This window comes from Micromys minutus, assembly GCF_963924665.1.
Source record: "Micromys minutus genome assembly, chromosome: 11".
Taxonomy (NCBI): Eukaryota; Metazoa; Chordata; class Mammalia; order Rodentia; family Muridae; genus Micromys; species Micromys minutus.
The window spans coordinates 23998347-24020466 of NC_137980.1; the positions used below are offsets into that span (position 1 = coordinate 23998347).

Genomic DNA, 22120 nt, shown 5'->3' on the forward strand with positions numbered 1-22120 from the left:
CATTTGCCAGTATACTCTAAACCATCCCTAGGGACAAGGACTATTATAGCACAAATGTGATAGAAATAATGTTACACCACACTGTTTAGGGAATAATAAAAGTCTGCACATGTGCAGTACAGATACACTTTGAAAAACTTAAGTTGTGAGTTCAAGGATGCGTATAGGAAGGGCTAATTGTGCCTATGATTGGTTTTCAGAGGATTTCTTCAGTCAGTAGGGGGCATAGTCTACTCATGTGTCACTCGGTGAACACATAAATGATCATTCCATATCAGGCACCATAAAGTGCATATGCAGTCTTTAGGATAAACATATCTCATTTTGTATTATCTAATTACTTTCTAAAAAAGTATTATTGAAATTAAAAAATATATTAGAGGGTAAAATTATGAAAAGTAGAAATTAGATTTTATAGTGGGAAGTTTTATTTTATGAACAAAATTTATTGATATCTGTTGGCATGCATATGTATGAGTATGACTATTTCTCTCATATGTATATATATATATAAGAGTAAGTGACTCAAATTCAAGACATGGTTCAGAGAGCCTTTGGGATCTGAAGCGTTATCTAGCCGTTAGAGAGCTGAGAACGAGCAGTTAGGCATGCACAACTACATTAACTATGACTCAGAAGTTGAGTCTGAGTTCAGAGTGAGAGAAGTTGCTGCCTCAAGCACAGGGGGCATTTAACTTCTAGGTAATTTGGGAACTGTGTCTTGAGCTAGGTTTTCCTGGCTTGTAAGTGCTAGAACTTGTACTGATAATAATTGTGAGATTTTCATGTAAAAACACCCAGAAAAGTAAAAACATCCAAAGCTGTGTGTAATGGTGCTTAGTTAGCTACAGTATTGTTTTAACCACATGTGCTGTCTGTCACTGTCCAGAAGTTTGTCCATGTTGATGGGTGCAACCCCTCTTCCGTCATTTGTCAGAGCTTTGTCCACTGCACACTCTAGTTTATTGAGCCACTGTCCTCTTGTTATGTACAGATCTTTTTCTGTTGCAAATAGTTCTACTCTGAACACTTGTATGTTTCTGATGCTTTATCCAAGAGTTATTTAGTATGGTGTGCCTCTTTCTCTGTGCTGTGGACCTGTTGCCATCTGAACTCTTTGTAGCTCTTATCTTGTCAAATAGTGCTTTTGAGTGGGTCGGGTGAAGAGAAAGACAGAGGTGTCACTGCACTGATACAGCTGTGTGATACAGAACACATCGAGAGACACTCGGAACCTATTCCTATTTCTGGATAAAGTTTCAGACTGGGTGCTTGTGCTTATGTCAATGATAAACACAGTAGGCACTTTATGACATGGAATTTCACACGTGTTTTTTAATACACAGTATGCCAAAAACTACCAAACTCATTGTACACTTGAAGTGATGAGTTCTATAAATGAGCTTTATCTCACTGAAGCTATAAAAACCCAGCCTCACAGTTTCTTATAGCTATCCTGCTTGTCTATATTTTGTGATTCCATTGTGGTCAGTTTCTGTCTGTTGAGTCTTTTGTCTTTGTTCCCTTTCTTCTTCATCTCTTGGGCTTAGTTTGGTTTGATTTTATCTGCACAGGTGACTTGTACCTTTAGTGTACCTTCAAGCTGTTACTTAGTGGTTGCTTTGTGTTTTACAAAAAGCATTTTTAATTAGTGCTGCCTTCAAATAATAAATGTTGAGACAGCAGATTGTCTGCTTCGAATCCATACATAGTAGCTACATGTTCTCAGATATTTCCAGCCTTTAAACTATTGCTGTTATACATATTATAATATGTGAATAATTTTGTTTTATTAACTAAGTTGTTGCCCTTGTGAAATGCATTTTTCTTTTCAGTTAATTTTACTTCAACTCTTTATTTCTTTGTGTAGACTATATTCCTGTCCAGTGTGTTTTTATTTCTTATTTCTTCTGTTTAAAGACTTTTCTTTCTGAGATTAGATCTCTGTAGCTCTAGCTATCCTGGAATTTAGATTTTTTTGGGGGAGGTGTTTTTGCTGTTTTAAGAAGTTTTTGTTTATTCAATTTTTAAAATTTTGTTATGTATATGTGTGGGTATGTGCATGGGAGTGCAGGTGCTCACGGAGGCCAGAGGTATAGAATTCCTTGGAGGTGGAGTTACAGGTGACTATGAGCCACCAGTATGGGTACCAGGAATTGAATTTGAGTTCTCTGCAAGAGCAGTGTGGTGGTTTGAATGTGCTTGGCCCAGGGAGTAGCACTATTAGGAGGTGTGGCCTTGTTGGAGGAAGTGTGTTATTTTTTTTGGGCGTGGACTTTAAAGACTCTTGTCCTAGCTGCTTGGAAGCCAGTCTTTTCCTAGGAGCCTTCAGATAAAGATGAACTTTAATCTCCTCCTGTACCATGTCTGCCTGGACACTGCCATGCTCTCGCCTTGATAATAATGAACTGATCCTTGGAACCTGTAAGCCAGCCCCAATTAAATGTTGTCCTTATAAGAGTTGCCTTTCTCGTGATGTCTGTTCTCCAGTTGTAAAGGACAGACACTGCTTTTCATTTGCAGGTGTGTTTGTGGATACGCCTCATCTTCTGTCCATCATGACCAGGCTGAGTTCCTTATCAGATAATTCAGTTTCTATGCTATCCCAAGGCTGCTTCTGTGCATTGCTTTGTCTCTTGTCATGTACTTCTGTTTCTCCTGGCTTTTTCACATGCTTTGTAAATTTTTGGGCACATTTTCATCATGTGCCCCAACAAGTGTATACTAAGAAAGATTGGTATATCTTGAAATAGACTTCCATAGTATGGGAAAGGGGTAGCAGCAGTTGGGTATCTTGTATAGGGCAATACCTAAGGTAGATAGTTTTTGTGCCTAGCAATGGGCACACATTTTCCTCTGCCAGGCCTCTTGTGTGGCAAATTTGAGTTAATACTGTCAGATGAGCTGAGTTGAGTTTTGCTCTGTGGTTATGCGTAGCACACCACAGGGTTCAAATCCCTTTGGTAATACCTCATTTTCAGAATGAGGCTGGCTTCCCAGACAGCTTTTGTCTTGTCTTTATTCTGTATCATATTCTGGAATCAGACTAAATTCCGCAGTGTTCCTCTATTACTTGTTGCAGGGAATTGGAGGGACAAGGGTGTTTCCCATTTTCTGACAAGCCTTGGCCTTAGCCTTCATTTTCCTTTTGTATCAGAGGTGTTTCGCTTTCTAATACTTCTGCCTAACAATGGCTGAAGCCCTTAGTCCAGAGCCTATTACTGCCTCTTCTCTAAGATATAATATATCGTGAAACACTAAAGGCATCATTGTGGGCTGGTCCTGTGCCAGATAAAGCTTTGATTTCTTGGAGGATACAGGTAAACTAAATGCATTCTTCCTATAATAGCTGGTTTTCCCTTCCCTCCAGCCCATACAGTGGATGTTTTTAAGACAGGTCTTCCTTTGGGGCTGCCATCAGTTCCTTCAATCCTTCCCCTAACTCTTTCATAGGGATCCTTGATTTCAGTCCAATGGTTGGCTGTAAGTATCTGCACCTGTCTCAGTCAGCTGCTGGTAGAGCCTCTCAGAGGACAGCTGTTCTAGTCCTGTCATGCATGGCCTGTTGGGTCTGGTTAGGAAGATCAACAGTGTCAACTTACCTGAACCTCTGGGAACTTCCAGAGACTGAGCCACCCACCAAAGAGGCTTGCCCAAAGTCCCTAGCACACATGTAGCACAGTGGGCCTCAGTGGGAGAGGATGTGCCAAATCCTGTAGAGACTTGATGCCCCAGGGTAGGGGGCATATCTGGGGGAGGCACCCTCTCTGAGGTGAAGTGGGGGGGGGGGAGGAAGAACTCTTGGAGAGGGTACCAAGGAAGGGCAACATTTGGGATGCAAATAAATAAAATAACTAATTTTTAAAAAGAGACTGGCCAACCTTTGTTGGGGTACATGACAAGAATGTATTCAAGAACTTACGAATCTTTCTAGGCCAACACTTGGCATCCACTAGTCTGATGTTCATTCTCGCTAAATTTTCTTTATAGTTTATAGCTGTTTCTGTCCTGATAAGAAAAGCTCAAATCCCCTCCCTTTCCCCTTAGGAGGCTTCTAGGTTAAACTGAGTTCCAGCTCTGTCCCCATCCCAACCTTATTTAATCAGAAGATTGGAGTCAGTATTCTGCTTCTTCCTGTCCCCAATCAGAGATCAAAACTCCTTGTTATCTGCTAGTCTATATCGCCCATTTTTCTCCCCCATTCATTTTTTCTTAAAAAAAAAAAAAAAAAAAAAAAAGGTTTGTTTGTTTATTGTGAGTGCACTGTAGCTGTCTTCAGACCCACCAGAAAAGGGCATCTGATCCTATTACAGATGGTTGTGAGCCACCATGTGTTTGCTGGGATTTGAACTCAGGACCTTGGCAAGAGCAGTCAGTGCTCTTAACTGCTGAGCCATCTCTCCAGCCCATCTTTTTTTCCCCCCTCATTTTAATTTTTTCATTTATCTTTTCTTGTGAGAATTTTTCTCTTGACTTCTTTATTACTTCTTATTAATTTTTATTACCCGAGAAATTAGAAATACTTGCCTGGCTAAATGAATCCTAAAGGCAGTGATTATATCTTGATTTTAAACAGTAAGATCCTCAGAAGAACTTGCTGTGTTCATCCATGTTACATGTGATTCTGTATACACCTTGTGCCTCTAGATGGTTGGATGCCGCTGCAGTCATGTGGAGTCAGTGCTCATTTATTTGGTCTAATATTCTGTTTGTTCTGACTGCTGCATCTTTCCTTCTTTCCCTCCCTTCCCTTTGCCTCTCTTCCTTCTCCTCCTTGTTCTCTGTTTTGCTTAGTTGCCCTGGCTGGCCTCAAAGTCATGATCCATTCAAATAGCTAGGGTTATAGGTATGTGTATCACTTGGCTTTCTTTTACTTTCTTAAGTTGAGGTTGCCTTTATTCTTGTAAGAACATTTAATTTAGTAAAGTCTTGTAGGCTGAAAAACAATCTCTAAAGCATTACATATTTGTTGGTAAAATACCTTTATTCTTTTTTTCATATATGCTGTATTTTCCTTGACTTGCCTGTTTTGATAGCACTTTGAACCTTACTTTTCAGTATTTTGGTGAGGGTTTATTTGCCTTTATCATCCCTGGGATTAACTGTGCTCCATGAACTGTAGATTTATATTCATGTGTTTATTTCTTGAGATTGAATCCATGATAGTCAAGTGTTGTACCAGCGAGCTTCATTCGGCCATCTTCTTACTTTAGGGCATGGTCTCACTAAGTCTCGTGGACTTTCCTTGAATTCACAGCACAGTCCAAGTTGGCCTGGAATTTGTGGTCCTCTTGTCTCAGCCTCCTAAGTAGCTAGTATTATAACCGTACACAACTATGCCTAGTAGGCTTTGCTCACATTTTTTTTTTCTTGTGGAGGACAGGGAAAGAATAAAATTTTCTCAAATATTTACGGACCTTACCACAGCTTTCAAAAAATATCAAACATTTCTTTTATTTTCTGTCTTTTTTTCAATGAATTATTTATGTGTGTGTGTGTGTGTGTATATATATATATATAAATAAACTAGCTGTTTTCAGACACACCAGAAGAGGGCATTAGATCCCATTAAAGATGGTTGTGAGCCACTCTATGGTTGTTCGGCATTGAGCTCAGAATCTCTGGAAGAACAGTCAGTTCTTCATTGCTGAGCCATCTCTCCAGCCTATTTTCTGTGTTATACAATCTTTTAGACCACTAATATTTTTCAGTATTCAGCCTAATCTTGTATTTAATCCTTTCATTGTGTGTGTGTGTGTGTGTGTGTGTGTGTGTTGTGTGTGTGTGTGTGTTGTGTGTGTGTGTGTGTGTGTGTGTGTGTGTTATGTGTATGTACATATTTGTATATGTTTGGGTGTGAATGCAGAGGCTAGAGGTTGACCTGGATCTTCCTGGATCACTCTTCATGTTATTTTTTGGGGGACAGGTCTCCCTTTGAACCTAAAATTCATCTATTGGCTACACTAGATGCCAGTGAGCTCGAGAGGTCTTTATCTTTGTCCCAGTATTGGGGTTACAAATACGTGCCACCGTACCATCTTTTATGTCGGTGTTAGAAATGAAAATCCAAATCTTCGTGGCCATACACAACAAACATTTAAATTACTGATCCATTTCTCTAGCCCTTATTAAATTTGTATTATTGGTAATTATATTGATTTTTAGAAATTTTATTTGGTTAGTTTTTAAATTTGCAAAATTTCATGAGGCATGATGACACACCTTTATTATTTTTGAAAGATTTATTTATTATATGTATATGAATACACCATAACTGTCTTCAGACACATCAGAGGAGGGCATCAGATCTCATTACAGATGGTTGTGAGCCACCATGTGATTGCTGGGAATTGAACTCAAGACTTGTGGAAGAACAATTAGTCCTCTTAACCGCTGAGCCATCTCTCCAGTCTGATGATACACATTTATAATTACAACACTCAGCAGGTGAAAACAGAAAGGTTATGAATTTTAGACCAACTCAGGCTACATAACAAGACATTCACTGTTCTTCTTCCACCTGCTCTGACTTTGAAGTGTCGTTGTGGCTGCAGGGTGGACTTGATCTTGTGTCTCAGTGCTGAGATGCTGGGCCTGCCCTGCCCCGCCACTGATGTGTGGCTTCTCTTTCGCTTATGCTTTTTCTTCTTCCTTCTACATCATTAATAATTTTAAGCCTTTATTTTATTTGAAGTCCTCATATAATTACCTCACTATGAGAAATTATTAGAATATACTGGTTTTTTTTCACACACTGTTCTCACCCACAATTAAGTCTTGAACTGTGGTTTTATATTTCATTGTTGGAAGAGTTTTCATCCTAGAATTCTTTGAAGCTGTATTGAAGGACCATCCCTCTGAAATGGCGTTATTTGTTTCAGTGGCAGCTTGTAAAGTTTTATATAAATAATATATTGAGGCCTAAAAGGTTCAGTATTTCTAGCATTTTGAAGCAGGGTCTCATGTAGCCCAGGCTGACCTCAAACTCACTACAAAGACAAAGTTGGTCCAACATTCACTGTGTAGCCCAGGCTGTCCTTAAACTCTTACTGAACATCCTTCCTCAGCCATCTAATTACGGGAACTACATATGTCACACAATTGAAGATTCTTATACTAAAAATAACTAATGTAATAATATAATTAAGTAATTTAAGTAAGTAATATGATATAAAAAGCAGTTTTAGATCTTTCTTCTATTTTTTAGTACACATTTTAGGTAACTTTTATAAGACTGTTGAAGTATAAGATGGACAGGTAAAAATTATTTAAAATTTCCATTCTTTATTCATTTCTCTATTTACATTTCTCACTAGAACCAGATCAATAGTAACCAACTTCGAAGAGCAGAGCAAGAGGTGACCCACCTGCAGGAGAAGGTGTGCTCCCTGTCTGCGAAGAACAAGGGCTTGCTGACCCAGTTAAGTGAGGCAAAGCGCAGACAGGCAGAGATTGAATGCAAGGTGAGTGTCAGTGCCGTGGGCTGCGTACAGCTGTCAGGGCTGGATTTGGGTTTGGTTTCTTTTTAGACAGGTTTCCAATATATAGCCCTGGCTAGCCTGGATTTTTGCTCTGTAAACCAAACTGACTTCAAAATCTCGTTAATTCTTTTGCCTCTGCCTCTTATAATTCTTTTGCCTCTGGGATCACAGACATGCACCAGATTAAATTTTCTTTCTTTCTTTTTTTTTTCTGATCTTGTTTTAGTGATTGTTCTCAGATACGGTTAGCTCATTTTAAGGGTGAATTTCGGGGAAGAAACCTCATTTTTAACCTCAGCCTTGGTTAAATTAATGTCTGTATTGGCATTTACTAATGCTCCTTTTGATGTCCCTTTAAACCGTAGCTTGTAATGACTCACCTGAAAATGTAGGTAACTGCGGAGGTTGAAGCTCCTCCCTTCATTCACCATATTAACAGGAGTCACTACTAATATTTTTGCATAACAGAGAGAGCAAGAAAATGTATGTGTGCAGGTGGGTAAGGAAAATGAGTACAATTTTGGTTAATGTTTTAAAACAAATTATATTTAAAATAAATTTCTTTTTTATGAAGGAAACTTAAGTAGCTTTAGGTAATGAGGACAGTTGGCTGGGGCCATGGGGTAGAACAGCATGAACAACGCATACGTGTGTGAGAAATCACTGAAGAGGTGCATGCCATCTGAGCCTGTGTGCCTTCCTGAGGGAAGTGAGGATGCTGTGACAGGAAGTACTGACCTCTTTAGCAGGCAGTAGGAATGATGTCTTTATGTACTCAGCCGCCCTATTCTATGAGAAATAGACTTTCAGTGGCACACATAAAGCTGTAATTCCATCAACTCGTTCTGGTGTCATTAAAAACCAAGAGTGAAGCTTGAGTGGTTTATCAGTGTCACTGAAATCCAGGGATGGAATTACATCCTAGTAAATATCCATGGCCGCTAGAAGTTACCAGAGAATCTGTGGGCAGCAGTGGGACAGCACTAAGTCAAGAATTGACCCTTTTCAAAAACGCAGCTGGATCCGTTTAGAAACAAGGTAGTGCACAGTGCGCTCTTCCCTGTGACTTGTCACAGTGAAAGCTGGCAGACTGCAACGCCACAAGAGTGAAAAACTGAGTCCTGTCGGTATGGATGTCAGTTTCCTTTAAACATTCTGTTAGCAGTGCCTCTGAATTTAATGCTGTATTAGTACCTGTTAGCAAAATAAAGTGTTCAATTATGAAGATACTTGTTTTGAGTTTTTCTAAGTAACGGATAAAGACGTGGAATAGCAGAGACTTGGCAGATGGACACAGGGTCTTTCTCTTGGTTTTATTTGTCCATTAGCACCTTGTAAAGTATACTGAGGACACTAGCTCTGGTCTGCCCGTGCATGCGAGCTCTAAGTTGTTGTTCCAGCACCTAGAACTTGTTGTATTCCCCTTGTTAGAGTGTAACACTTCCTTAACAACCATAACTTTTCAAGGAAGCCAGTCCTGTAGTTATATAAGTAGATCCATTTTCATTAAGTTTTATATGATTAAAGCTTATGATTTTATTTTTATTTATATAAAGTATCTGGATATTATTTATGTTAACATTATTTTTACTCTATAAATGAATTTGAATATTCTCACTTTAAATAGTAAAAGTCTATGATCCTCAGTTTCACAACCCAGAACGTCTGAATCCCAAAGGCTTTTTATAAATTTTACACAGGAGGCAGAACCTGATTTGAATTGATAAATGGCCACTTATAAGTTGTTTTTGTCCTGCTGGTTTTGGTTGTTTATGCCTGGCTGCCTCAGACACTGCTGGGTAATACTAATGAGAAGTTTATATACCTTAATATTTTGTAAAATCTGAAAACACTCTATTTTGAACTCAACTGGTTTGTTGCTATGTCTCGTTTGCTGCTGTAGAACAAGGAAGAAGTCATGGCTGTGAGACTCCGGGAGGCTGATGGCATAGCTGCCGTGGCTGAGCTACAGCAGCACATTGCTGAGCTAGAAATCCAGGTATGATGTCCACGTGCAGAGTGCTGGATCCTCTCTATCTGCCTCCTGCTGACTGTGATTCTACTGTCACTATTAGTCTGCTTCAGGGTGTGCTCGTGTGTGTGTGTGTGGGGTTGGGGAGTCATGTGGAGGCCAGAGATGGAAGCTGGGTGTCTTTCTCCATTGCTATCCACTTTATTTCCTGAGGCAGGGTCTCTCACTAATCTGGCTAGCTTACTTCCGTATCTCTGTCAGCTACCGTGCTTAGCTGACATTTATGTGGCTGCTGGGTGCTCTACCTATTAATAAATGTCCTCAGCATTGGGTGGGGGCATTTTTATTTATATATTACATAAAACTTTTAAAATTTACTATTTCATGACATTAAGAACATTTATGCTGTTGTATGACCACCAATCCATCTAGAATGTCTTCATTTCCTGCATGAAACTCCGTGTGTCCATTAAATACTGACTTAACATTCCTTCCTTTCATAGCCCCTGGCATTCACCACCATAGTGTTAGTGTCTTATCTCTTTGAATTTGACCACTCTAGGGATCTGTCAGGATCATGAAACATCTGCATGTTTTGCTTAAAGTGAAATCTATGTTACATCATTTTGTGAAAAACAAAGATGCAACAAATATTAAGTATTTCTCTAACTTGCTATGCCAAGCTCTTAGTAATCATATCTTGTTGCCTTGTTATGAGGTCAGTTTTCTTAGATTCCAGTGTAAGTGCATTTATCCATGTCAAAAATGAGAGGTTTTTTTTTTTTGTTATTATTAATTTTGTTTTTTAGGCAGACTCTCATTGTGTTGCTCATACTAACCTAAAGTTTATATGCCCCTGGCTGTCTTCAAACCCATGATCCTCTGCTACTTTCTCAGTGCTAGGATTAAAGGGTATACCATCACAACCAATACAGTTCCGTCTTCTTAAAGGCTAAGTAGCATTCCATTGTATACACTGACGCTTTCATCTGCTCAATCACACTTGCACAACTGCACACTTGCACACACCCATATGTCCAGAGATGCACACACCACAATTGCACACATGCACACACTCAAGTTCCATGTTGTGACTGCTGTGAAATCAGTTCTTTTTCCTACTTTATTCCAAAGTTTCTGTGTCTTTGAATCTTGTGTCCTGATTTCTAGATCATTTATTACCACATTGAAAATGCTGAAGCCTGCAGTAACTTCAGATACTTTTTTCTTACCATCCATAAAGTATGCCAGAGGTACAAGTGTAAGGTGTGCAAGCTTTCAGCTTCAGTAGCTAACACTATTTTGCACCTTATAGTTACTTTCTTGAAATGTTTTGCCTGCTGGGTGGACTAGCGCTAGAAAAGGCAAAGTAAGCAAGTCTCTTCTTGAGTCTTCCCAGCATTTTCTTTCTGTTCATTTTCCTACTGGATATTTTTCTTAGTCAGTAATCTCCCATCCGTTTGTTTTCCCTGCAACGTCACCTTCCCTACAGCTACCAGAGCTGCCTTAGTTTGACAGAAGTGTGTGTCGACTGCCTTTCCCTGCCCAGTCACATCAGAGATCCTCAGCGTGGAGTCCTGTTCTTTGTCATCACTCTGACTCCTGTCTCCACCCCATACGTAGTTCCGCCCACTTGTCCCCAGACTGTCTTTGTAGAGTCTGTGCCCTTCTGCACACTGTTGTCTTCTTTAACTTTCTGCACCTTCTTTTATGTTTGAGGCAGTTTCCTGGTCCTTCAGGACTGAAGCTTATGTGCTCTTCATCTAACTTGCTGTTAATTCACTTAGGAAATTTTCAGTAAATGTCTCAGTGGCTCAACATTTATTTAATGTAGATTATCCACAGACAGCAATTCCAGCACTCTGAAGATAGAGGCAGGAAGATTGAAAGTTCAAGGCCGGCATGAGCTACTACATAGAAATATGTCTTAAGAACAACCTCTTAAATTACTTCTGTTTAAATTTGAAACTCTTTTTGGTTATAAAATATTACACGTTAGATAATTCACAGTTGTGGAAATATGTCAGATCATTCTCAAGTTCCACTGGTTGTGGGGGGACTATGAGTTTATATTTTATATCTCTCCAGATTAATGCTTCCAGTTAGTGTTCTATAGCCCTGGCTGACCTGAAACTCTGATATTTTCTCGCCTCTGACTGGAGTGCTGGAGGCATAGCACCAGGTTCTGCATTTGTTATTGTCTTATAAACTAAACTGTTTTCAAAGTATATAACATGATTTTATTTTGGACTATATAATCTATTATTCATATAACTAAAGCCTGCTTTTTAGAGTAATTATGAATATCCGTCCATGATCTACCATTTATCTATATTCCTGCCTGTCTGCCTGCCTACCTACTCACCTACCTGCCTATGTTAAGGATTTACCCCAGAGCCATGTGCACTCCGCACAATCCATCATGAAGTTATACTACTCTGGGCTCTTTTTAAACTTAAGACAGGGTTCCCACTGTATTCTGTGATGGCCTCAAACTCATGGTACTCTTGCTTCAGCCTCTCAAGCAGTTGGGCTTACCGGTATCTAATTGCAAGCCTCACTCCAAACTTCCATCTTAATAACATCTCCGTTTTGGGAAAAAAAAAAAAAAGAAAGAAAAGCTTTTATGTGTGTAAATATTTTGCTTGAATGTGTGGATGTACCTGCATGTGTGCCTCTTGCCCCGGTGCCAGAGCCCCTGGAAATAGAGTTAGAGAGGGTTGTGATCCACCTTGTGTGAGTTCCAGGGACTGAATGAGGCAGGGTCTTCTGCAGAACAGCAAATGCTTTGAACTGCTGAGCCATCCCTCCAGCCCTCAGCATTCCAGTTCTGATTACTTTACTTAAACTTGCTTTATTTGTTGATTTATGTATAATTTTTAAGTAACACTTCTCACTCTCAGCTTCCTTTCTGACTTGATTTCCTTTCCTTGGGTGGCATAGGATTTGCTCAGAACATAGTCACAGGGCCTTTGGGGCCTTTTTTCCTACTTCACTACTGTTCCTCCTCTGACTACGCCATCCCGCACCAGGGTCGGTGCATGGTTCTCAGCTTTCCTGTCTGAAGTTCATTGTGAGGAAGAATTGTTCTTTGGTTCCATTATTTCTAACATCAACATATATAATGATAATCAAATTATTCTTATTAATTGAAATGCAAATCAATAAGTTTATTTCTTGAAATACCATTTTGATCTTAAGTGTTGTTCCCATTTAAAAGATATGAAAAACAGCTTAAATTATAAATTTAAGTGGAATATTGACCAGTTCAGCCAAGATTTATGGAGTGTCGATGATATACCTGTTACTGTTCAGATCACTACCTGGATTAGTAATCAATTTTAAAAAATCTCCTTATTTAGCACAATGGTAAGCAGAAGAGTTTGGTGAGCAGAATAAGTGGCTCACACAGTATGTAGTTTAGATGGTGAAAGTCACAGTGAGAATAGAAGAAAAGAAGGTGCTGAGGTAAGACTGCTGCTCCTTTATTAATGTCATCAGGCAAGGCTCCTAGGAAGGGACATTTAAACAAAGCTTTGAAGGCCTGCATACAAGGCTGGAGAGCTCAGTGGTAAGGAGCACATGCTGCTCTTCCAGAAGTCCCTGACACCTCTGACCTGTACACATACACACACACACCCCACACTAGCAAACACACACAATTAAAAATAAAAAGCAACAAAGTAAGAGAGGCAGATTTGGGTAAAGAATTCACTGCTAAGAGTAAAGACAAGGGCCTGTCCAAAGTAAAGAACAAATGTGAGCAGACTCTGGTTCTGACAAGGGAGGAGGAAGTCTGAGAAGTAAACAGGACCTGCTATGTGGAACCTAAGAACTTTGGCTTTTCTCTGAGCAACATGGAAAATCACTGAAAGGGTTTGAGTATATCAGGGATCAGTTAGATAACATTTTAGCCTATTAAAATGCTTAAAATAAACTTTGTTTAGAATAATTTGTGTAAGAATGTATCATCTTTAGAGTTGTGGGAAATGGCAAAAATCACCTTTTCTCTTGTTGGTGTTTTCCAGTGCTTTGTGGATCCAAATGTTGTTTGCACTCTGTTTTTACATTGACAATATGTGTACTTTTCAAGTAGAGGGACAAGGCATAGAAAAGTTCACTTTAGCTCTATTGAGGAAAATAGGTGAGAATTCAACCATGCTTCCTGATTCTTAGCCCTGGAACTGAGTTTGTATTTTGGTGATTTAAAAAAAAAATAAGCATGTTGTCTTTAGGTTTGTACTGCTATGTTACAAATAACGGAAAGTTTTCATTTAAAATGGTATGGGTCTACTCAAACCCAACTTTGGTTCTGTTCCTGGTACTTAGTAACATTTACCTACTTTTTCTAGTTTGCCCAACAGATAACCTCTAGGGATGCCTCAGATGGGCAATACCCCAACCACTCTTGGCTTAGAAAACACCCACTCACAATTCTGTTCTGACAGAGAATATGGAATCTAGGTTTAAATCAGTGTGCCCAGAGCAGCATGCACTTTTGACAGAGACAGAAAGGAAGTGATAAGGTCTTTGCTACCACCTTTAAAATTGTAATCCTTTTAATTGTGTGAAATTACAGTGTGATTTCTGAATTATGGAATTTACCACAAAGCTTTGTAATTGATTGTACTTTCCAGCTTCCTAAATAAATAGTTACACAGTGGGTGGTAATTTATATGCTATGTTATAGCTGACAAACTTCTTTTTTGTTTGATAAGATTCCATCTGATCCTCAAGCTTATTTATTTATTGTTTCCCTTTTGAACAACTTAATTAAATTATAAAATATTTGTCTTTTAGGACTTTTACTTTGGGCATTTTAAAATGTAGAAATATCTAGTTTGTAACTATCTCAACGAAGATAGCTGGGTGTAGAGACTATCTCCCCCTGCCTGCTGTCTTGTCGTTAGGATTTGTATGCTGCATATTAGGGTCTTCTTCCTGCACAAATTCTCTAGTGGGCACTCTGCAAGCACTTGACAGGGAAGTGCTTGGTTACATGGAAAAACCTTATCAATTTTTCTTTAAACTTAAGATTATTCCAAATAATGTCTAATGTAAGTTATATGATTTCATAGTTTTACAAACTCAGAATTATGTAGATTTTTAACTATCTGTAACAAAAGTAATTCACTGTCAGTTAAACTACAATTTATAAGAAACATTTTCTAGCACTTAATCTAAGGCTGATCTTTTAACATGTATATTTGTCCAATCTTGTCAGAAATGTCACTCTAAAATACTAGTTTCTCTTTGTAAGTCAAACTTAGCACTGAAAATGCTAGAAAAAATAAGTCTGGCTTCTTTTCTTCCTTCTGTACTTTTCAGAACTCATATCTTATAGATATTCAAATGTGTTTTCATTTTCTACTGGTTACTAAAAAGACTATTCAAACTTTGTGCTCATGACTTTAAATGACAGGAAACTGTTCTGAGGATTCATCAGTTGCACACAAGATTAGTGTGATTTGTTTTTAGATGTTTCAAATGAGTCACCTCAAAGTCATGGAGAGGTTACCACTTACCACATTTACTGTTCTGATTAACTTTTTTCCTTGGGATGAGTTGTAAATCAGTAATAACTATTGAAGTTAGTGGTTGTTCTCCATGCTTCAGTATCACTTTCCTGGTGTGCTACCTGCCAACTGTCTTGCATCACTCAGTGCAGTTAAACGCATAAGACCTTTGGCTGTAATAGATGAATTGAGAATAACGAATTAGAACACAACAATTCTAACTATGCTGTAATTAATATTGTGGCCTTTCTGACCGTTGAGCCTAGTTTCATAACATAGCCATAAAATGATATTTAACCTTTAAAATAGTTAGAAGATGGCTTTTTAAAAGTATTCTGTAGAGCAAAGTGGTTCTGAGGGGAGAGCTTGGCTCTGCCTCTGTGGACTCCAACCTCTTCTTTTGTCGAGTTTTTTCTCTGCGGCTGTAATAAAATACTTTTAAAATGTAAGCTCTACTCTTGCAACCTGTGTTGTGTCATGACCCTGCTAATACCACAGAGCTTCTGTAATACTACTCCCAGAGAAAACCCACATCCTATGCATAACCTTAGATTTATTTTGAAATCTTTATGAAAAGAACTTGGGTGAGATTACTAGTTGTTTCAGTTATTTCCCTTAGAGTTGTGATATTTACTTATAACCAGTGTTTGTCATTTTAACTAACAATACAAATTATCAAGGTTTGTTAAATAATTATTTCAAATTCTAGAAGTAATATAAAATTTTAATAACTGTGATTTAGGTGAAAATTTTGCTTGTGTATCAGATATCTGAAGAAAACTCAAGAAGGGGAAAGCCAGTGGAGCTGGGTAGCCACTACATACATGTAATCTAGAAACCATGCTGATATGATACTAGTAAACTGCCGCAAGAGTACACACTGAGCATCTCGTTTTCCTATGAGACATGGTCTTATGTAGCCCAGGCTGGCTTCGGATTCAAGATCCTTATGCTTCATCTCAAGTGCTGAATTCAGGCATGTGCCACCATGACTGTCTCCAAATATTTATAAATCTATTTCATTAATCACTGTTTCTATTTCTTTCTACTTCAGATTTATTTTGTGTTCTTTTTAAATTTTTGTTCACGTTATTGCGTGTGGATATGAATGTGGGTGTGTGCACACACCATGCCCACATGGAGAACATGGGACAACTTCGTAGAGTCCTTTCTTCTCATCTTTTAGCTCAGACTTGGGCTTTTCTACAAGTACTTTTCTTTGTTGGCCACCTTGCCAACCTTCTTTGTTCTTACTGAAGTCTTAAGATAGAGGCATAGCTACAAAATTACTTTTAACACAATATGTTTGTTTTTGTGGTGTGTACAATGCCTAGATACGAAATTACTTTTAACATAGTATTTTTATTTTGCTTGATGGTGTGTATTTATGTGTGTATATTGTATATCTTTTAGTGTTAGAAAGTGCACCAAGTTACCATGTTTTTAACAATTGGTAATCTTTCCCATCAATAGAATGGTTATATTCTATGAATTCATACACATCTTTTAGGAAGAATAAATAATTACAAGACATATTAAATGGAAAAGAGCGAACTTGAAATAGTGTATTATTACTGTGTGAAAAGTATACTATGGAGAGTATCTATGCATTTTGCACATTTAAAAGCATGCACACGGGGCCTGGGGAACTGGCTCAGCAGTCAGGAGCACTGCCTGCTCTTCCAGTGGAGCTTGGTTCCCAGCTCATAGTACAGTCCAGAAGGTTCATACATACATGTTGCATATACAAACAAGAATATAAAATTTTAAATTAAAATATACTTTTATACATGTAATGTATATATTAACGTACATATTTAAATAAATTTGGTTCTGACCATTCATTTTAAAAAGAAATATGTTTGTCTTTAAATGAATTCAAAGTGTTTATAGTAAACCTCATAAAAATGTTACAGTGTTGCCTCTTAGGCAAATAGAAAACCTGATGGTACAGAAATGGTAGAGCCTAGGACATCTTTTCTTTTCTCTGTATGAATTACCTGATTGTTGTGACTTTTAAATAATCACACACTTAAATTACCTTAAGTTCTTTAAGGTAACCATTGCTAGAAAGAAAACAAAGAAGTATAACTTCCAAATGTTGCTTCCAAAAGCAACAAAGTATGTTACCAGCAAAGCTCCCTGTCTGTCTCAGGAGTCCTTGGGCTGCTTGGCTCTGCATGCTTCTTTTGTGCAGGTTAGCCATGTTTGCCTTCCAAGCAAGGTTCAGCCATGCCTGCCTTTGATCTTCTCTGCTGTGTAGCCCTGGCTGTCCTGGAATTCACTGTGTAAACCAGGCTGAATTCAAACTCAAAGAGATCCACCTGTCTCTGCCTCTCCAGTGCTGGGAATAAAGGTGTTCCCTTCATGCCCACACCCAGCTGTTTTTATTTATTTATTTTTTTATATGAAGGCTGTTGCTCTTGCTGTTCCTCATATTTCAAAGTCTTTGCTGAATGATATTTTTTCTGTCTGACTCGTTTTCACTATTTGAATTTCAGCCTAGAGCCTTCCAGTGACTCACAGAGCTCCCCCGAAACCTGTATTAAGCAACCTGCTCCTCCCCAGGTTATTTTCACCTCTTCATTATACTCTGTGTTTGAGTGTGTGCTAGGATGAGCTGTGGCTTATAGGTCAGAAGACAACGTTAGGGGTCAGTTCCCCCTTTGTTTTCTGAGGATTGAGACCAGTCTAGCAGCATGGCAGCCCCTTTATTCAACAAGCCAATGTAAGGCTCGGTATTTTATTCTGTAGGTTCTTCTCAGTGTTTAGTGATCTTTTTAAAAATTAACTGTTGGCCAGCACGGTGACCACACCTTTAATCCAGCACTCAGAAAGCAGGGGTCCACAGATCTCTGAGTTTAAGGCCAATATATTCGGCATAGGAATTTGTAGAGCAGCCAAGGCTTTAAGACCCTGTCTCAGAAACAAACAGTCCCTCAGGTATGTAACCACTTGGTGTCATTTAGTTCTCAATGCCTATTACATGGCAAGTCCCCTCCCCCCAAGTTGTATCTTGAATGTGTAATCAAATGGCTATAATTCAGGAGATGTGGATAAGAAAATGTCCAGTTTGGACTAGCCTGAACTACATAGCAAACATTTGTCTCTAAAAACATACTTTGTGTGTAGCTAGCTCAGTTTAGTAGGACTATGGACACATACCACATGCCTAATTTCTAAACCAGCCTTTTGATATACATTATATTTGCTTCATTCTGGTTTTTCTTTGTTTTGAAAACGTAATTTTAAAACTGTTTTATTTGGAGTTTTATTAGACTTTGGAGTGCTGTTTTAACTGAATAATTTATAGCCTTAAAATTAACAATTAAAAATGTAGAGAGGTTGTTATATATAAAACAAGGCTAAAAGGTAGTAAAGTACCAGATACAAGCACAAATTTTGTTGATTCTGGACAATAAATAAAGCATTTTTTAGTCCTTTTGGGGAGGTTTGAGTAAGAACAGGTTTGATGGTATTGTGGAATTATTGCTAATTTAGAGATTTGTGATATATGTAGGTCGAGTTATAAAGAGCACCTTCTTGTCCTCAGACAATGCATGATGGAAGTACGTAAATGTCATAAAATCTGCATTTTATGTCCAGTGGGCCACGAAAATCTGTGTGCATAATATATAGCTGGAGAAAGAAGTAAAACAGTTGAGATAAAATGTTTATTGCATAGAGATGAAGGACAGGTATTATGTGGTTGTCTCAGCTCTTCTATCAGTTTGAGAACTTTGAAAAGTCAGAAAGTCAGGGAAATGTAAGCAGATGGAATGAAAAACTAGGTACTTTGCCATTTGCCTCATGGTCCTTTGAGGTTTTTGTTTCCTGGGCTCTGCATCTGATAGATCATTTAGGAGCTAATGGGTCAGAAATCTTAAAGACTTTGTTGTCTGATTATGTAGAATATTTTAAAACCTGTAGGTTGAAAGACGGCTTTTTAAAATCAACTATCTTCCTGTCTAAGGAAGTGCCCTTCCTGTTCGAGATAGGTAAGTTATAACCAACACTGAAACAGATGAAGACAAACAAGAATGGCCTTCAGACGTGCCCACTGCAGTTTCTCTTAGGGGTTGGTCTGGCTAAACTTCTAGACTCTAGCAAGCGTGAGGTGCCTGTTCTTCTTTTGTGCCTCAGCATTTTGAGTTAGTCCTGCTAGCTGCATCTTCCTAGCCACTTCTCACAGCAGCGTGATGCCATCTTTCTCTTGTGTTCGCTGCACGGTGACATGCAAACACTGTCCTTTCAACATTCTTCTAACCTTCTGGCTTGATGCACCACACTCCATTTTCAGCTTGGAATGGTGTGTTGGAGACCGGCAAGTATAGGAGAAGGTACTTCTGAATAGAATGTGCTCTCTGCCCTGACCTGACGCACAGCCGTACACAGTTTCCTCAGTTCCAGTGACATCAGTGTGACACATCCTCAGCACATTTTGTCTCTTCCTCATGCTTCCTCTCATCAGAGCTTCCTGTGATTAGGGGATAAAATAAGTAAGTTTTCTTCTACTGTTGTCATTTCTCTCCACGGACACTGATACTTTTCTGTGGCCAGAGAATTATTTTGCTTACTAAATCTTTGATTTTTCTTCATTCTTTAGAATAGTTCTTAATTTTTAGTCACCAGATTCTTATGTCTGGACTTATATCCTAAACAGTTTTTTTTTAGTTCCTTATTATACATTAGCAAATTTTAGTATTTTCCGAGCCAGGTAGGGTGGCTCTTTAATCCCCGATTCTCAGAAGGCAGAGGCAGGTGGATCTCTGAGTTTACAGTCTACAGAAGTAGTTCCAGGCCAGCCGGGACGACACAGAGAAACCCCGTCGAAAGCTGGATTAACTAGGAAAGAGGTTTGAGTTTAAAACTGAGCTGACTGCAGAGAGAACCCGAGCAGCCTCAAGCAGCATGGAGGCCACTGTGAAGCGAGACTGGGGCAGAACTGGAGAGGAACCCAAAGACCCTGGTGGCTCTTTCCTGTCTGTGTCCTTAATACATCTGCCCTGCAGATGTAGATTCTCGGTAAATACGTTTATGAATCCTGACCATTTACTGTAGTGGCAGACTGTAAAGTGTTCATCTCATCTATTATATGTAAAATTACACTAACATCTGTAGTGGGATATCACTTGACTTAGTTTCTCATTGGTTGAGACAGGATCTTACTGCATAGCTTGGATGAGCCCGAGCTCCGAGATTTGCTTAAGCAAGCACTGCACACTGACAGGGATTGCATCAGATCCTTGGGAGACAACATGTGATTATCCTAACTTAAAATTTGTAAGATATTTTGTGTACATAAATGGCATATACTTCAAATTTTTAAACTAATGTTTGAAGTTACATATTTTCAAAGGTGGTAGAAGCCAGTACATTTCACATAGGTCTGCACCCTGACTATCTAACATTTTCCCCTGCTATAACTTGCAAAGCATACTTTCAAACCCTAATCTAAGATGTTTAGAATTCAGATCATGAGTGGATTTTTCAGTCTCTAAAAACTCCAAGGGATAGTATTGTATAAATATCTTTGACATCGCTGTTTAAACTATTTCTACCATAGTTTATAGTATTATATTCAGTTACTAACAAAAACTTGAAAAAATTTATTTAGAGTATTCTTTTTACTGTAGCTAACAGAAAATCAACCTAAATTGGCTTATGTGATAAAGAATCATTTACTCTTATAACTGAGAAGTTAAGAGATAGAGTGGGCTGCAGGAATCCGTGATTTGAGATCTAATTTTCTGTTAACCATGATTCTGTAGGCTCTGCCTTCTTTGTTACTTTAGCCTCTAGAGGTGTTATTATGATGCTGAGGTGGCCAGCAGCCGAGTCTCCCTCAGTCACAATCACATGCATTTAGAAGTAGAATCTCCTTTTGTCGCAGCATGGCAGTGTTCAGAGTGGTTCATTTTGGAGCATTTTGGGTTTTGGATTTTTTTTTTTTAATTGGGAATACTTAGCCTGTATGACAAATAAATTGTATAAAATAAGAAGTTAGCTTCTTTAGTGTGTGGAGGCTGCTGTTGTTTTTAATATGTTCTGAAGCTTGAGCGTGGCTCCTTGTGCAGTGCAGGCACTCAGCACTAAACGGCACACCTAGCCCCAGCATCTAATTTTAGAGCAGGCTGTCATACTTCTCTGTAATTGAAGAAGATTCTATGGTCTTCACCTGTTCCCATTATGCAGCGTGAGCGGGTTAATCTTATGTCCTGGCCCAGGAGGTTGGCGGGTAGAGTCTAGACCACACAAGTCTATCATTTGGTAGTTTGCAGTGATTACTCAAATAGAGTGACTTTCAGAACTTTTGTTGGAAGTTTTGGACAGTATTCTCTTAGTCTGGGCATTTGATACAGGTTAGATTTCACTAATCTGAAAATCTAAAAATAAACTTTTTTGAAGCTGGTATAGTACAGCAAATGGAAAATTCTATGCATAACCTACAGATCTCTACATTAAAAATTCATTGAAAGGTATTTTCAGTATATGTGGATAATGAATATATAAAGTGTTTATGTGCTGATTGTTTACTATGTAATTCTAGCACTTAGGAGACTGAGGCAGGAGATCACAAGCTCAAGGTCTGAGCTTCAAATCTAGTCTTCATAGCTTAGTAAGAACCATCTCAAAATGAAAAACAAAAGTGGGCCGGGGATATAACTCAGAGGAAAAGCACCCTCTCACATGTAAGGCTACAGGCTTAGGAACAAGTACAAACATTTTAAACACATAAATCTCATGTTGTGACTTGAATTTTGTCTCAAAGACTTCTCATTATGTGTATGCAAATATTTTAAAAACAAATGCAGAACACTTCTGTTTACAAAAATCTTGGAGAAGGTATAGCTTAGTCTCTATAGCTCTTCATATTAAATTCCCAGAAAAATATACTGAAAGTTGCATTTGTTATTGGAACAACATGTAGATTTTTATTTATTTCTGTGCAAGTGTGCTGGGGAGCCAACCCACGGCATCTTCTCAGATGATAGACAGCTGTTGTGTCTCTGAGTTGTGCTAAGCTACCAGCCTTCAAAAGGTAGAAACTCCCAACACACACACCTCGCCTCCATGACAGGATTTAATTTTTCAGACAAGTCTTTTTTTTTTCATTGAACAACTTTATTTAAAAAAACAAAGATAAATGT

General features: G+C 38.5%; 1 protein-coding gene across 2 annotated transcripts in view; it reads left to right on the top strand.

The window, feature by feature from the left end:
• Positions 1-22120, top strand: part of EVI5 (ecotropic viral integration site 5) — a 136782-nt gene that overhangs the window by 83184 nt on the left and 31478 nt on the right. For both annotated transcript variants that reach the window (XM_080925648.1, XM_080925649.1), the window contains 2 exons: positions 7317-7463; positions 9385-9480. In XM_080925648.1, the coding sequence (XP_080781774.1) occupies positions 7317-7463; positions 9385-9480 (243 nt within the window). The remainder of the gene's footprint in view (positions 1-7316; positions 7464-9384; positions 9481-22120) is intronic.